Below are 17,413 nucleotides of genomic sequence, written 5' to 3'. Positions count from 1 at the left end.
ATAGCCTGGGCATGTGGGTCACAAATATAGATATCTTTGAGCCCTTTGAACAGACATATAGATTGTGCAGCAGGTCAAATTCTTAGTGTTCCAGTGGTTTTAAAACAGTCAGAAGACGTGGTAGGGTGTGTGCTGAGACAATAGTACCCAGAAATCAGTGGCTGTGATTAGTTATTGTGTCAATCAATCCAACTGAGCATTGTCATTTGTCACGAGTTGACGTGTTTGCTTTCTGAGTTTCATCTGTTCTGTGTGAGTCAAATGTGAACTAATGCATTTCTGACACTGATATAGACAAGTTTTTAATATATAATTTTCTATAAATAATTCATAACTTTTTTTATCTATATTTACAACGGGATACAGTGTTAACGATTTACTGAATGTCCCGTTTTCTGCCAGAGCCTTTGTAGATTGCATGATTATAGCTGAAGGAGGTTGGAACTTGTGCACAAATAAGTAAAATGAGTTATTTCAGCCTTTCTTTGGTTCAATCCAGAAAAATAATAATTTCCAAAGAGATTATTTTTTCTGATTTGTGTGTGTATTATACAGCTGTATTTAAAAATTGTACCAAAATTCAAGTTATCCTTGTCTCACTAGAGTGAGACACAGATAACCTGAATTTTCATACAATTTTTAAGATAAGATTAGATTATCATTGGCAATGATAATCTAATCTTATCCTTTATGATTTTCATATAAATGGCGCACATAAAGTATAGCTATTGTTCATTTGACCTGTATGCTTTTCATATTTAAAATCAAATTAATTGATTAATTAAAGTACTCAACAAAATTATCCTACAATTAATTGCATTGGACCAATTAAGATAAGTGCTGATGCAGTATGCACATTTAAAACTTTCATACATCAATAAAAATGCAATCATATGATCAAAATGATGTGAATTTTGTAGGGTGGGTTGCATAAGCCACATGACAGCATGTCCAACCTAAATGGCCACATTTAGGTTGGACTAATACACACATATATATATACATACGATGCCACTAATACACACATATATATATATACACACACACACACACACACACACACACACACACACACACACACACACACACACACACACATATATATATATATATATGTGCCAAAAACTACACACGTATGCAACTGAAGCTATAACACTAATGTACTGTACTATAGGATTCCTATAGCACAAATCTTATACACTTGGATAAAGTATTTGCTGTTTCAACAAAATTATCCTACAATTAATTGCACTGGACCAATTAACATGAGTGCCGATGCACTATGCACATTTAAAACTTTCATACATCAATAAAAATGTAATCATGTGATGAAAATGATGCAAATTTTGTAGGGTGGTTTGCATAAGCCACACAACAGCACACTCAACCTAAATGGGCACATGACACCACTAATAAGTATATGTAGCAAATAGGTAAGTAAAAAAATAAGTTTTTTCAACAAATGGAGGTTTTAATCTTTGGTATAATGGTATGAGGAAAGATGATTCAAAAGAACAGGGATGTGGAGTGAGTTTGTCAGAGAGAAGACCATCATCAGATAATCAGAGTACTTTCTTTCTTCAGAAAAGCATCAAAGCATTGTTATGAAGTCTCTGGTGGATCATCCCAGATGTGAGGATAAAATTTCATGATTAAGTAGACTTAGGGCTTATATAATATTAGAAGTTGCACAAGCAGGAAGCAGTGTCTTCAGCCAGCAGAAGAGAACATTATAATTTTTCAGAGGAAAAGGCTGTGGATGTGATATATCTACCAGGAAATGGTAGATATATTTGTAAATCAGTCTACAATACTGGGCCTAATGCATTTAGCAAAAATAAAATAATGATATAAGATCAATAAAACTGTACAAGATCTTCTTGATAATTAACAGTGTTAAGACAATATAATGAAGAACATAGATATAATTATTAAATTACCATAATTTACAATCATTTTACTAGTTTCCCTAAACAACAGTATTCCATTTGGTGAAGATACGTCAAACTGCAACCTCTGGGATCGATTCTGCACCAATTCTGCCATCAGCTTTAAAACTGGCGTTGTTACAGATGGGTCATGGTACCACAAAGCTATAGTTCGATGTAAAATAGGAGTATATGTAGGATAACTGTATATAAGATGCATTAAGGCTTTAAACTATGCACATTAGTCACTGCCATTTAAAAATCATAATTTTGCAACAGGGCCTTCTAAGGTAGACATGTTATATTATGCATAACCAAAAATTCATAATAACGTGCTGAAAAGAAGATCTTTTCAGAAGAGAGAGAAGATTTCATTAAAGTTGTGACATGATTAGAAAATTAAAGTGAGCTTTTATGAAGGAAGTTACCCTGCTTAAAATATTCATACTGAAAGTTTTTTGAAATTTATGAAGAGCCTAAAATTGTTTAATGCCAGATAAAAAAAAAAAGCTATTGGCAATGTAGCAGTCCCTTTTATAGAAGTTAGGCCAAAAGAGATAAAATCAAAAGAGGTTTGTAATCAAAGCATATTAATTTGACATACCTGTGTGAAATCTTTTGGAGATAAAGGTGGTAAATAACTTAGTGCAAAACCTGATTAAAGCTGAGATTAATGTTCTGTCTAAGTTGTGCAGCCATACAGTGACTGAGATGTCTGTGTATGCAACAAACTGTTGCTGCACAGCTGAATTTTTCTTTTAAAAACACTGGTGGTCCTAAGCCACTCTATACAGTTGTTTTTGCTTTCTTTTCCTGACGTTCTACATATCGTAATTGGTTTATCACCTGCTGTTTATTAAATTACCTGCCATGAATACATGACCTGCAAGGTCATGTGATCATGGCTGGACTCATTTCAAATGAAATAGATGCCTTTCCTGGTTCTAGGAAAATTTGCAGCAAGATAGTTTGCATTCATTTTTGTAAATAATCAATGGATGATAAAGGGTATTATAAAATCATTAAAAAGGCAAAAATCTTTATTAAGGTGGATGTCAGTGATACATAATATAATGAAATCATTTAAAACTTGTGCAAATTAAAAAGAGATGCTGCATAAATAATTAATTTTTTGCTGTGGACTGTCAATTCAACAAATCCAATGGCAACAATTTTGCGATAAAGATTTTGTGCCATATGAAATAAACAACCTGTTATAGTTATTGATGTAAATATGTTAGAAAAAGCACTGACAGCTGCTTTCTTGAAATCAACCGTTAATGTTCTGGGATCTAATGATGAATGTAAGCCATTTAAGACTCTGACTGTAAGGTAATTCTGATTTGCCAGGAAGCAAAGCGAGAAGCTGCCATGGAATCCTTAAGGGGGGGGGGGGGGTCTCATGCCAGTCCCAAGCCTGGATAAAGGAGGAGGGTTGGACAGATGACTGTAGACACTCTGACCGTAAAGAAAATTATTGCTGTAGATTGGATTATGAGAAAAGCCATTAAAAACAGAGTACGGTGGAATTTAATAGGATGGCTACATGACCAGGTTGCAGACGATATTTGTTTACTGGCACACACACAACAACATATGAAAGAAAAACAATACAACTCAATGAAAAAGCCTTGAATGTTGGATTAAGAATAAATAAAATGAAACCAAAAATAATAGTACTGGATGGTAAAATTTTAGAAACAGTGGAGAAGGATCAATAATAAATAAAGAAGGAAGATGTAAAATATAAGATACAGAGAGCACAGATAATTTTTAGTATGTTAGGAAAAATATGAAGATCAATACGCTAAAAAAATCAGGTTATTTAACACAAATATCAAATCAATTCTACTCTATGTATCAGAAACATAAACAATAACAAAAGCAATTAGAAAAAGACTGCAAAGTTTGTAATAAATGTTTAAGAATTCTAAAATTAAATGGCCAACTATGGCAAAAAAAAAAACAAAAACCAATAATGTATGACATCAATTAGAGAAAATGGAGTTGGATAGGGTGTATATTACGAATACCTGAAAAAGACAAAGTCAAACAATTAGAATGGAATCGGCAAGGAAAGAGGAAGAGAGGTAGGTCAAAGATCAGCTGGTGAAGAGGAGTAGAAGAAGATCCCAAAACGACCAGAAAAATCGGGACCCAGAGAGAAGCACAAAACAGTCAGATGGAGATTCATGGTCAAGAAATTATGCTCCCAATGGCGTGAAAAGGGACAAGTAAGTTAATTCTTTATCCAAGTGTAAGCAAAAAAAAGTTTGCACACTAAGTATCTTCATGACTAGGCTACTTGTATACATAGGCTGAGGAGTTCACATGCTTTTGGTTGTGCATAATACTTTCTATTTCTGGAGGGCCACTACCCAGATAGGATTTGACCTATACGTGAAAATGCAAAGGGAATGTTCATCATAGGCCAGGTGATTATTATGGATTTTAATTACGGTGATATCAATTGGAAGGAGGAAATATCACGTGGCAAAAAGGAAATGGAGTTCATACATTTGTGAGATAATTACTTGAAACAGCACATAACTGAAGGGACACGTGGTGTGAGAGTGTTGGGTCTGGTCACTGGTTCAGAGTAGGGTTTCCGGGCAGAAATTCCTTCCTGCCCGTTCTCGGGAATTTTTTTCGTTTTCCTGTTCCCGAGAAAATTAGGTCGGGAAAAATTTTAATAAATTATTTTTTATTAAATCATATTTTAATATTTTTTATAGATTGCCATCACAATGAATAAAGTGTATAAAGAATGTTGGGAATATTTTAGAAAAGATAAAGATAATGAATCAGCTCGTTGCCAGATATGCTCCAAAACTTTGCAATGCAAAGCATCATCAACTAGCGGTCTACATAGGCACCTAGTATACATTCATGGAATGAAAAGGAAAAAAACAGTCTGAATTGAATAATGATGAGCCAATGCCTTCATCTTCTAAGAGACAAATGACAATTTTACATTATGTTAAGGGACTAGATTTAGAAGAAACTGTAAGCAAATTAGCAGCCTTGGATGGGATATCAATCGACACCATCACAAAAAGCGAGTTTATTATGGAAAGTTTCACTAGCAAAGGAATGCAGTCGCCAAGAAGTCCATCTTCAGTTATGACACTAATGCATAATTATTATAGTAAAGTGAAACAACTGTACGTCCAAAAAGTATTCAAATGTGATAATAAAAAACTGAGTATTTCAATAGACGAGTGGACCAGTTGCAAGAATCGCAGATACATGAATGTTCACGTATACTGCAATGAGACCTCCATGAACCTTGTTTTAATAAGAATACATGAGAACTGTCCTGGGGAAAAAGTGTTATCCCTGCTTCAGGAAATATTAGAAAACTTTCAGTTAAAACTTGAAAGTTATGCGGTTGCAATCACAAGTGACGGTGCAGCTGTTATAGAAAAATTCGGAAAATTATTCAACTCTCACTGACTATTCAACAGTGCTGCTACAACCATGCGCTACTTCTAGCTGTAACAAAAGTATTTTATGTTAAAAAGTCGAAAGGTGAATCATCAGTGACTTGTAGCAGTGATAGTGAATTCAATACAGATTCTGAATACAATAAAGATGATAACAGTGATTCTGAGTTAGATGGTGTGACCCGAGCTGATCAGTATGATTTGCGAGATGATCTATCTTCGGCAATTAGCAGCGTATGAAGAATTATAAAAATATTTAAATATTCTCCAGTAAAAATTCTCTTTTGCAGCAAGAAATAACCAAGAGTGAAAAGAGGGAACTAGAAATCGTTTTGGACTGTAAAACATGCTGGAACACACTGGAGAGAATGATAGAGAGATTTTTAAAGATCGTAAATCTGATTAAGACTGTTTTACGAGCTGAAACTCAATCACTTATGGAAAGAAGAGTATTATGAAATATTGAGAAGTATGTTGAATTGCTTACAACCTGTGAGATTTAGCAGTTGAAGCCTTAAGCAATAGAAAAGCTAATATTCTCACAAGTGAAGGAATTTTTAAGTTACTGTTCAGTAATTTAGAAAAACAGAATTCTTCGATGAGCCAAATGTTTTTAAAGGAAATAAAATTTGAATTGGTTAAACATAGATATAGAGATCTTGTCTCTCTCACAAAGTACTTGAGCAATGTTAGTTGTTTATGTGAGATGGAAGAGGATGAATTTTTTGCCTTGTCAAGTAAGAATGAAATTGCACAATTGGCAAAGTCATTAATGGAAAGACATTTTAAAGGAACATTTACAGCAGAAGTTCCAATAAAAGAAATAAAGGATGTCCTTACAGAGAGTTCTGACAATAAATTAGAATCTGATCTGAAGAGTGAATTGACTAATGCAATATCAATTTCGAAATCAAAGCCTAGCCTTATGCATGAAGACAAAATATTTGCTTCTCTAAGGAAGGAAATGAGCTCGTATGAAGCAACGCATTCTCTCACTCCCAACTTGAAGATGCTTTTAGACACACTCTTAACAATTCGACCAACGTCTACAGAAAATGAAAGAAATTTTTCCACATCAAGTATATTTGTTACAAAGCAAAGATCACGATTGTCTGATCGGGCAATTAATGCTCTATGTTTCTTAAAGTATCATTTTAAAAATGATAAATAAAAACTATTTGAAGTATTTTTTTAATTTTCAAATGAATAATATTTGCATTTGTTTTCTATTAATGTTTAATTTAATAAATAAAATATTTAAATGAGATTGGGAATGTTAATACATTGTGTGATATATGTAAAAACTTACTGTATACTATAAGGTTTGGTTAAATAAAGTTTGCATTACTTACATTGTTTATATTTTGAGAAAATCTGGAATATAACAGAAACCTAGCCAAAATGATACCATAGTGACCTCTGTTTAGAGCCCAGGGCAAGAGCACTAGTCATGAAATTTGGTCGACCTCCATTTAGGAAATTTCATTTACTCATTTTTTGCTTCGACCTTTTACATATAAAAGTGTCTAGAAACCTCTGAAAGACTGGGGACCACAAACCCCGGTTGCCCCACCATCTCTACGGCTTTTCTGTTTATTAACATTTACTGTAGCCATTATTACAGATGATCAATGAAAATTAAATAAAAAAGATTATTTCAGGAATTCTCGAGAAATATGATTTCCCGTTCTCGATTCCCGAAGGTTCCAAAATGTTGGGAAATTTGAAACACTAGTTCAGAGGATATATGCATAAATAAGTGTCCTCGTTACCTCCAATTGGTGAGAGCGATCATGTAGTATTGACTTGGGAGGTTGCAAAATCTGTGGATTTTCTGTTAAGAAGGGGGTATATACAGAATTACAGGTTAGGCAATTATAACAAGCTTCGGAGTAAGCTTGCAGCCATCCCATGGCAGAACATATTGCAGGGGAAAGATATTAGCAGTGCATGGGATAAAATCAGCGGGTATCTGAGGAAAGCAATATCAGATTGTCTCTCCATGGTCAGGAAGACAAAGAAGGTTGGCGTTAGATGGATGAGCAGTAGTATCAAGCTTCATCTGCAAAAAAAGAAAATGTCATGGAGAATGTACAAGGAGAAAGGTGATCAGTACACCCATGAGCAGTACATGGCTCAAGCAAGGAAGGTTACCAGCATAGTAAGAAAAGCTAAATCACATTATGAGAAAACCTTAGCCAATGAGATCAAGAATAATCCCAAAGAGTTCTTCTGCTATGTGGCAAGTAAAAGGAAAAATGACTTCGGAAGGATAACTTTAATGACTGCCTGATGGTATTGAGGTGACAAATTCAGATGTAATAGTCGAGTTACTGAGTGGTCACTTTTCAAAAGTCTATCACCGAAGTGAGGATATCTCTACACTTGTAGCAATAACTAATGTGAGAATTGAAGTTAAGAAATCAGAGATATTGAATATATTGCAAAATTTAAATGCAAACACTGCTGTAGGTTTAGATGGAATATCAGCTCGTGTGTTGCATGAATGTGCAAAGGAATTGTCAACGCCTCTTACTTGGTTATTTAACTTAAGTTTGAACTCTGGTATGGTCCCTGGAAAGTGGAAGGAAGGTAAAGTGGTTCCTTTGCATAAAGGTGGCACTAAGACTGCGGTAGTTAATTATACAGACCAATCACCATCTCAGGTGTGGTGGTAAAAGTATTGGAAAAGTTGATTAAGGACAGAATTCAAGAATGGGTGGATCAGAATATGATACTCTATTGGGGCCAACATGGTTTTGTTAAAGGTCGATCCTGACTTAGCAATTTATTAACTTTTTATAATAGAATGGCATCTGAGTTGGACAAAGGAAATGGCTACACAGTGGTACTTCTGGATTTTGCTAAGGCTTCAGACAGGTTACCCCCAAGGAACACTGTTATGCAAATTGGAGCAGATGGGAATGGATACTAAACTGGTGATATGGATAGGAGAATGGCTCAGGGAGAGATACCAGAAGGTGGTGTATGGAGGAGCAGAGTCCAGGATGAGGCAGGTGACCAGTGGTGCGTGCCTCAGGGATCTGTGCTTGGGCCATTGTTGTTTAATTTGTACATAAATGATATAGGAAATGGCTTGAGGGAAGATATTCAGTTGTTTGCCGATGATGCAAAGTTGGGTAGCGCAATAAAAAATCAAGCTGATGTTGAGAGTTTGTAGGATGATTTAAATAAGTCAATTTATCTTCCAGTCAACTCTCTGCCCTCAAAAAATTTCGGAAAGAAAAAAGTATTGTCATCACCAGAGCTGATAAGGGTAATGCCACTGTTGTTCTCAACGCCTCAGAAAATAATCAGAAAAATATTATTATTCTTCGTGATCGTGTTACCGCTACCCACATACCACTGGAACACAATCCCACAAAAATTCAAGTTAAAAAAACCTACTTAAAAAAGCTTCTAAACCATTCTGTCCCCCCCCCCCCCCAGATATACAGTTTATCCAAAATCCGCAAACCTAATTCTCCCCTAAGAGTGCCACCAATGCACCTTGCTACAAATTATCAAAGCAGCTAGCTAACTCTTTGACCCCCCTCACTGGTCTTATCTCATCTTATGTAAAAAACTCCACCCATTTTAAAAACTTAATTGAAAACCTTACTTTAAATGATACAGATATATTGGTCAGTTTTGACATCATCTCTTTGTTTACAAATATTCCCCTAATTGACACTTTAACACTCTTAAAAAACAGTTTTCCTTCTGATATCTTAGAGCTCTTTTCCTTTGCAATCAGCTCTGGTTATTTCTCTTGGAAGAACAAAATCTACAAACAGATAGAGGGAACTGCCATGAGATTCCCCCCTCTCATCCCCTCTTGCCAATTATTACATGGAAAATTTTGAAAAACAAGCCATTGCCTCTTTCCCTCTAAAACCTTCTATCTGGCATGTAGATGATGTGTTCTCTATTTGGCCTCATGGCCCAGACACATTAGATTCCTTCCTCAGTCACCTCAATAGTCCACATCCAAGATTCCAGTTTACGATGGAAAAGGAAAATAACAATAGTTTACCCTTCCTAGACATCTTAGTAACACGCCTTCCTTAATGGTAACCTTTCTTTCTCTGTATATAGAAATCCTACTCATACTGGCAGATATATTAACAACCCCCCCCCAGCAATATGGCATTATTAAAACTCTGACCAATAGGGCCAACAATCTTTGTTCCAGTAAAATTGCCCTTTCAACCGAACTCAAACACATACACAACACCTTCCTTTCCAATTGCTATAATGACTACAGAATTAAAAAAATAATCAAGTCCTTCCCCGACCATCTCTTCAGAAGGACTTCAGAAATGCCATCACCATTCCTTACATCCATGGTACTTCAGAAAAAATAGCCAGATCATTAAAAAAGTAGTACAACCTCCACACAGCTTTTAAGCCCCACCATAAACCTGCTACCCTTATCTGCTCCACTAAAGACTAGCTCTCTCCTCTTTCAGTGCCTGGTGTATATAGAGTACCTTGTACCTGTAAACTTGCCTACTTCGGACAAACAGGCAGGTCAGCATACATTCAATTAGAAGAGCACAGTTCTTACATCTGCAAACACGATCATGGTCAATCTGGCCTTGCAGATCATGTTTTGGATACATCCCACAGGATTTCCTGAAAAAAAACTACCATGCTCCACCATAGTAAATTCAAAAAAGAAAGACTATTCTTTGAATTTGCATCTGCACTCAAGAATCAACCTAATTTAAACAAATACAGTTGCATTAAACTTTTCCAAAATTTGGGAAACTTTAATTATCAGAGATCCCTCATTACATCCCAGGCCACCTGCAAATGCCCATAGAGAGCACACCACCTAGGTAGGACTTTAGTTTCACTTTGTATTGTATTTGTGTGTGTGTTGTTACAAAAAGTTTTTGTAATCCCCGAAGATGTCTCTATGACAGAGATGATATATTGGAAGTATTAAAATTAGTTTTATTCCTTTCTCAGTGCTGTTAATATTCCATTAAACCTCTAACATGAATGATTTAAATAAGCTGGCAGAATGGGCAAAGGATGTCAGTTCAACATGGAAAAGTGTAAGGTTATGCATTTTGGGATTAAAAGATTACCAGCTGTGTACTACATTGATGGAACGGTACTCCAAAAGATTGATGAGGCTAGGGACTTAGGGGTGTTGGTGGATAGGGAGATGAAGTTCAGGGGACACTGCTAAGGTGTTCAAGATTACACATAGGATTACGTGGTTATTGAGGAACACACTAACATTCAGAGACAAAGATGTTATTATTCACCCTTTATAAAACGTTGATACTTCCACATTTGGATTACTGTGCTCAGGTCTGGTTGCCTGGATTTCTTGGAGATGAGGAGGTTGTGGAGAGGGTTCAGAGGAGAGTGACTAGGTTGGTGAGTGATGTAAAAAATGCTCACTACATTGATACATTGAGAGCTTGTGGATTGCAGAGGTTGGTTTATAGGCAGAGAAGAGGGGATATGATAGAAACATTTAAATTACTAAAAGACTCTTATAAGACTGATGCAGGGGAAATGTTTCAGCTGTGTGATAGTGATGGAAGAATAAGAGGTCATCCCTGGAAATTAAAGAAAAGTGTGGTTAACAAGGGTGTGAGAACTGAGGTTTTTCATCTGGAGGGTGGTGAATAAGTGGAATTCATTGCCTGACTCAGTTGCGAGTTCTTTGTCAATGAATTCAAGAATTCATTGACAGACAAAGAACTATTATCAAGAAGAGATATGATATTGTTTTGCTAGTTTGAGTCTCCTGCGATGAGTCTACTGACTCCATGGAGATACCCGTAATAATAATAATAATATACAAGATAGTAACAATCATGCAAACTGCTATATCTGTCTGAGTAAACATGTGACAATATACTTTTAATTGGCAATGGCCTACAGTGATGCATCCTGAGACTTTACAAACATGTGAAAAGCAACTGAAAGACCAATTATAATTATTCTTTGAATTGCTTTTTATGGTGCTGGAGAAGAAATGAAAGGTTTGGTTATGCAGTGTATGGTGTTCAAAATCTTTAACAAGTTATAAATACATAAAACATTTCAGTCCATACCTCTTTTGTTCGACAGTGTAATCCCCCCATCCCCCCAATTGGTCTATCATTTGTGAGGATTAAAACTGGATCCTGTTTATGTGTTGCCTTCCAAGACAATCCTAACCATAGTAATGTAAAAATCTCACATAATGATGATTTACTTATTCATTTTTACAGTGTTAAATGCTGCCACCACCACCACCATCATCAACAACGGCTTTCTTCAGTTCACTACTGGATGAGTGCCTTTCCATACTTCTTCCATTTTGACCAATATTGGGCATCTCTCCACCATAAATGCTCATAACATCTTGTTATCTTACCACTGGTCTACCTGGTTTCTGATAACCAGTTTTTTTGGGTTCATTGTATTGTTCTCTTTGTCCACCTATTATCAGACGTTCTCATTACGTCCTATCCAGTGTCACCTTTTATTACTAATGCTGCACCACAACAATCATCAACGGCTTTCTTCAGTTCACTACTGGATGAATTCTTTTCCATACTTCGATTTTGGTCGCTATTGGGCATCTCTCCACCATAAATGCCCATAACATCTTGTTATCTTACCATCACATTTTACCACTGGTCTACCTGGTTTCTGATAACCAGTTTTTGGGGTTCATTGTATTGTTCTCTTTGTCCATCTATTATCAGACATTCTCATCACGTCCTATCCAGTGTTGCCTTTTATTACTAATGCAATGTCCATTACCTTTGTTTGCTTCCATATCCAAGTTTTATTCTTTTTATCTAACTAGGTTATTAACATGTTCGCTGCCACGCTACTCGGGCATAGTTTGTTCCCGTATGCCAAGCAATTTCACTTCTTCAAGGTCATTATGGGCAATCTCGTTGCCAGCGGTAATCGACATACGAGTATATTTGTAGTTGGCTTGTGTGGCTTATATACCATCTACGAGTATACACACTTTTGCTGTTAGCTCCACAAGCCAAGCATTTTCACTTCTTCAAGGTCAGTACGGGTAATCTCGTTGCCGGCAGTGAGCGTCATATGAGTATATTCGAAGCTGCCTTGCGAGACTCATATACCAACTACGAGTATACTCGTAGTTGGCAGCAAACGTGTAAACATAATAGATCTTTTCCATGTATCTTTTTGCTGTTTTCAGTTTTTCCTAGTTATCTTTTCATCAGACTCCAGGTTTCACTACCATAGGTAGTACATGCTTTTTAGATCATTTGGTAAATTGCTTTTAAGTCTCTCTCTATAATGATTAAAACTTTCCGTCCTGCTGTTGTCCAGTTGAAATTTCATTATCAAGTTTAGGGTTGTTTATGTCTGCACAGTTAGCCTAGTGAATTTGCGTTTCGCAACCATATGCCTGGGGAAGGAGTGTCCTAGGTTCGATTCCCATTGACGATGCAAGGAGCTTAAGGATCTTCCTCAGTCATAGCCAAGTTAGCTGGTCTTGGGCAGCACAGTTTTTTTTGCCAGTTTATCTAGGGTTTTTCATCCCACAAGCAAGCAAACCGACCTCATGAACACACACGGAATACAGACCCAGCCACAGGCCTGACTCGTCAGCCTGTGCTGGTTCTGGAGCCCGGATAAAATTTTGGGGGGGGCTAGATGGTGCCGTATCCCCCTGTAAAAAGGGAACTCACGGCTACTGTACCATCCCACGGTAAGGAAGGATGGTTGTTTATAATGATTTGTCCTAGATATTTGTATGCACTCGCTATTTCAATCTATCTTTGATTTATTTAGATTAGTTTTCATTCAGGAGTATTTTCACAATACATTATTTTTGACATTATATTTTCCTCATCAACATGAACAAATTCCTGATATGTACCCCAGGGGAGGAGTGTACAGGATATTATGATAGAACTACATGAAAAGTTATATCATTACTAACCTTCTGATCAACAGTTTGCCTCTACATTAATCTGTTGTCTGTCAAGACTACAACATTATTATATCTTATCTAAGGCACTTTTAATGTACCACTAGACCTATATCTTTGTCGTCCTCTGGGTCTTTTTCTTATCAAACTGGAAAGAACACTTGTTTTGCTAATCTTTCTTCTCCCATACCACCTAAGATTTGCTATTTACACATTCCTGAATGCTATCAATGATAAGTTCATTCCTAATATCCTCCCTTTTTCACTTTACATTCTTTTCGATTTATCCATATTTACAGATAAATCATATACGGCCATTGATGCCATCTGTTCACTCTTTAGAAATCTCATATCTGTAGTCTCCAGTCTTTGATTAAGTGTTTCTAACCCAGCTCTCAGAACTGTAAGTTAAAACTGGCATAAACAATGTCTTATATATAGCTAATTTAGTGTTCTGATTAATTTCTTTCCTACTGCATATACATTTTCAGCTGCCTTCTTATCATATTAGATTTACTAATTTTGTTGTCTATTTATTTCCAAATTTAAATTGTCATCTTCTAAAAATTGTCTAAATAACTGAAATGTTTTACTTGTTCTATAGGTATTGATGTTTACAATGTTCATGCCTATTTTCATTGTCTTTTTATTGATGACTTTCATACCAAATTTATTACAACAGTTACTCAATTCAGTCAGGGAATCATGTAAACTTCTTCTTAAAAAGAATAACATTTGCATAAAGTAAAAAGCTAAGATTAACATCAGAGATTTTGATATCAGATTGAATACCACTTTCCATCATAATGTGATCCATATAGATAATGATTAACAGTGGAGTTAATGTGCATGCTTGTCTCACACCTGATTTAACTTCAAACCATCTTCCTGCATCCCCTTCAGTTCTAACTGCTGACTTACAACCATATTGTGACTAGGGTGTTACTTTGAATCTTGGTATTGGGCATGCACATTAATTGTGAGTTTTCAGAACAGATGTAAGCAGATAACAAGAACACTAGTGATCGACTAAGCAAAAGAAGAAGAAGCTGAGCTGAAAAGTAGGGGGAAAAAACTACATAGTTAAATTCTATGATTGCAGAAAAGTTTTTATATGCATCTATATCTACTGTCTAACAAGGAATTGGGAAGTTCATACTAAAGGACGGTATAATATACCAAGCCTTGATATATTAGTAAGAATGCAATGTGCTTAATCAGAAGCAAGCAGTTTATGTTCCAGGAATCTGCACTAAAGGAACCTATTTCAGTAAAATGAAGAAAAGATCTATTTAAGGAAACTTGCTTGCTTGCTAGAAGAAGATACTGACAAGTACACAGGTAACTCATTATACACAGCGGGGTTGCATTCTCAAGAAAAGCTAAGAATATTCAAAATGTGGAAAACAGGAGGCTTATAAGATGGGATAATACCAGTAGTTTTCCCAAATGAATGAGATTCTGATCTTTCAAGATTAATGTAATCAAAGATGCACCTATATTCATCCATATTAAGACATAAAAGTAGTAAAAATTAATCCGTGTGCAAGGAGAAACTTGGATTAGGGATTTAAAAAGAGTAAAACAGCACTGAGAAAAGATTAAAAATAATATTTAATTCTTCCAATATTGTTAAGGAGTGCAATATAAGACTTGCATCACAAAACTAAGTGAAGCACGTGGATGAAAGACTACAGTACTCTGTGGGCACCTGATGACAGCCTAGGATGTAAAGTGAGGTCTTTACGTCTTTCCCATATTTTGGGAAGTTTCATGCAACCATATCTATTCAAATTAGGCTGATTTCTGAGAGCAGCTATAGATTCTAAAAACAGTCTTTTTGTTCTTAAGTTAACTGGTGGAGAATTAGCCATATACAAAGCGTGGTCTGCAAGGCCCGACTGACTGTAGTCATGACGGCATGTGTATTTTTTATATTCTTCCATGCGGATGGTGGCTGATATTCCTGTCTGTCTATAGTAGGGCAAATTGCAGGAACATCATCATGAATTTCCTAATATATAGCCCCAAGAGGTGTTCAGGTTACTATGCACTGCATGATTAAGTTTACATTTTAATTAATCTCTATTCACAATTTTCCTCCAAGCTTGTAGGCACTCCATATCTAACATTGCATTCTTCTTCTAAGGCAATTCTAACTGAATTAATCCACCTAGACCTTGGTCTTTCTCTGGGTCTCTTTCCTACCATCTAACACCTGTTTTGCTAAGCTTTCCTCACCGACTCTATTTAAGTGGCAAACCACCACAGATTAACTCTGCTGACATACTTGAATTCTAATAATGCCAAGTTCCTTTCTAATATCCTGATTTTTAATATGATTCTGCCATTGATGTCATCGGTTCTCTCCCCTAATGTTTCTCAGAACCCTCAAATCTGTGGTCTCTAGGCTTTGATCAAGTGCTTTATTTCTAACACAACTCTCAGATCCATAACTTAAAACTGGTTTGAACCTGGTCTTGTATACTGCGTTTGGTATTTTGGTTAATTTCTTTCTTATTCCAAATAAATGTATTCAGCTGTCCACCCACAGTACCAGTTTTGCTTATTCTTTTGTCTATTTCCAGATTTAACCAGTCATTTTCACTAAACATTGTGCCTAAATAGCTGAAACATTTTACTTGTTCTGTAGGATCATCTGAGTGATGATCCTCTAGAATGCAGCTGAAGTTCTCTATGTTCCTGCCTATTTTCATAGTTTGTCTTTTTATTGCTGATATTCATGCAAAATCTGTTACAGCTGTTATTCAATTTAGTCAGAGAATCGTGGAGACTTGCATTAGATGTGTTTAGAAGTACAACATCATTTGCATAAAGCAAAGAGCTAAACTTGATACCTCGAATAAGGCCTAATGCTAATTTTTTTTATATGTGATCGATATAGATGATGATAAATAAGAATGGAGTTAATGTGCATCATTGTCTTACCCCTGATTTTACATGCAACCATCTTCCTATATTTCCTTCAATTCTAACTTCAGACTAATAACCTAAATATAAACTACGGATTGCTCTGTAAAATGTTCCATTCATCCTATATAATTGTAGTGTTTTGAAAAGCTTTTCTCTGGGCACCTTGTCTATGTCTTTTCCAGACTACAAAACTTAATTAGTACAGACAGATCCTCGTCATATTCCCATTATTTCTCAACTATTTGTCTTAAAGTGAAAAACTCTTGACAACCTCTATTTTGCCTGAACCCTGGTTGTTCTTCTCCAAGTTTCTCTTCCACAATCTTTCTCAACCTCTTTTCAAGTATGCTTGCATAAATCTTACCTAGAACACTCAGTAAAGAAATTCCTCTAATTCTCGCATTCCGTTTTATTCTCTTTTTTATTTATAGATGGGTACTATGAGAAGTCTACTCCAATCATTGGAAATTTGATCTTCTGTCCAGGCCCTCTGAATTATGCAGTGTAGTCACCACAAAACTTTTATACCTCTATACTCAATCAGTTCTGGTCGAATATCATCTATTCCAGCTGCATTTCCTCATTTCAAGTTTTTGACAGCTTTTTCTACCTTAAGTATTGATATGTATATCTCTTTGCATTCCTCTTGAAAATTTTCTAGTATGATTCTTTCACTGCTTCTTTTGTTTAACAGTCTTTTAAGGTAATTACTCCAGACATCTAGGATATCTTTATCTTCAGTTCTCAAATCACCTTTACTATCTTTGATTCCTTTTACAGTACTCTTTCCTCCATTTCTAAGCTTTTTCAACAGCCTCCAGAACATTTTGCCATCTTCCTGATATTTAGTTTCTATATTTTTCTCCATATTCTATTAGGGCATCTCCTGACTTATTTGTTAAAAACTTTTGGTATTATTTCTTCTTTTCCCAGACTGCTTCTTTAACTTCTTGTGGTGTACCATGGCATTCTTATTTTTCTATCTTTGCATAAAACTTCACAATAAACCTTCCCCAGCTGAATCAATCAATGCCTTCTTCAGTGTGCCAGCAAGACTCCACGGTTTGGTTCTTGTTTTCAATTTCTTTTTTTTTTTCCAATAGTGTTTGTATAGTTGAGCCTACAATTTACATACTTTCAATGTGATATCCATTTTTATCCTGCTTAGT

The 17,413-nt window shown here is 35.7% G+C and overlaps 1 protein-coding gene across 1 annotated transcript in view; it reads right to left on the bottom strand.

Annotated features, from left to right (window-relative positions):
- Ranbp16 (Ran-binding protein 16) overlaps positions 1-17,413 on the bottom strand; it is a 1,020,902-nt gene that overhangs the window by 293,389 nt on the left and 710,100 nt on the right. The window contains exon 20 of the mRNA XM_090392964.1: positions 1,941-2,131. Coding sequence (XP_090249090.1) covers positions 1,941-2,131 — 191 coding nt within the window. The remainder of the gene's footprint in view (positions 1-1,940; positions 2,132-17,413) is intronic.

Source organism: Typopeltis vanoorti, chromosome 5 (genome assembly GCF_054136105.1).
Source record: "Typopeltis vanoorti isolate ZY-2024b chromosome 5, IOZ_Tvanoo_1.0, whole genome shotgun sequence".
Taxonomy (NCBI): domain Eukaryota; kingdom Metazoa; phylum Arthropoda; class Arachnida; order Uropygi; family Thelyphonidae; genus Typopeltis; species Typopeltis vanoorti.
This window is presented reverse-complemented; position numbering and strand designations above follow the sequence as displayed.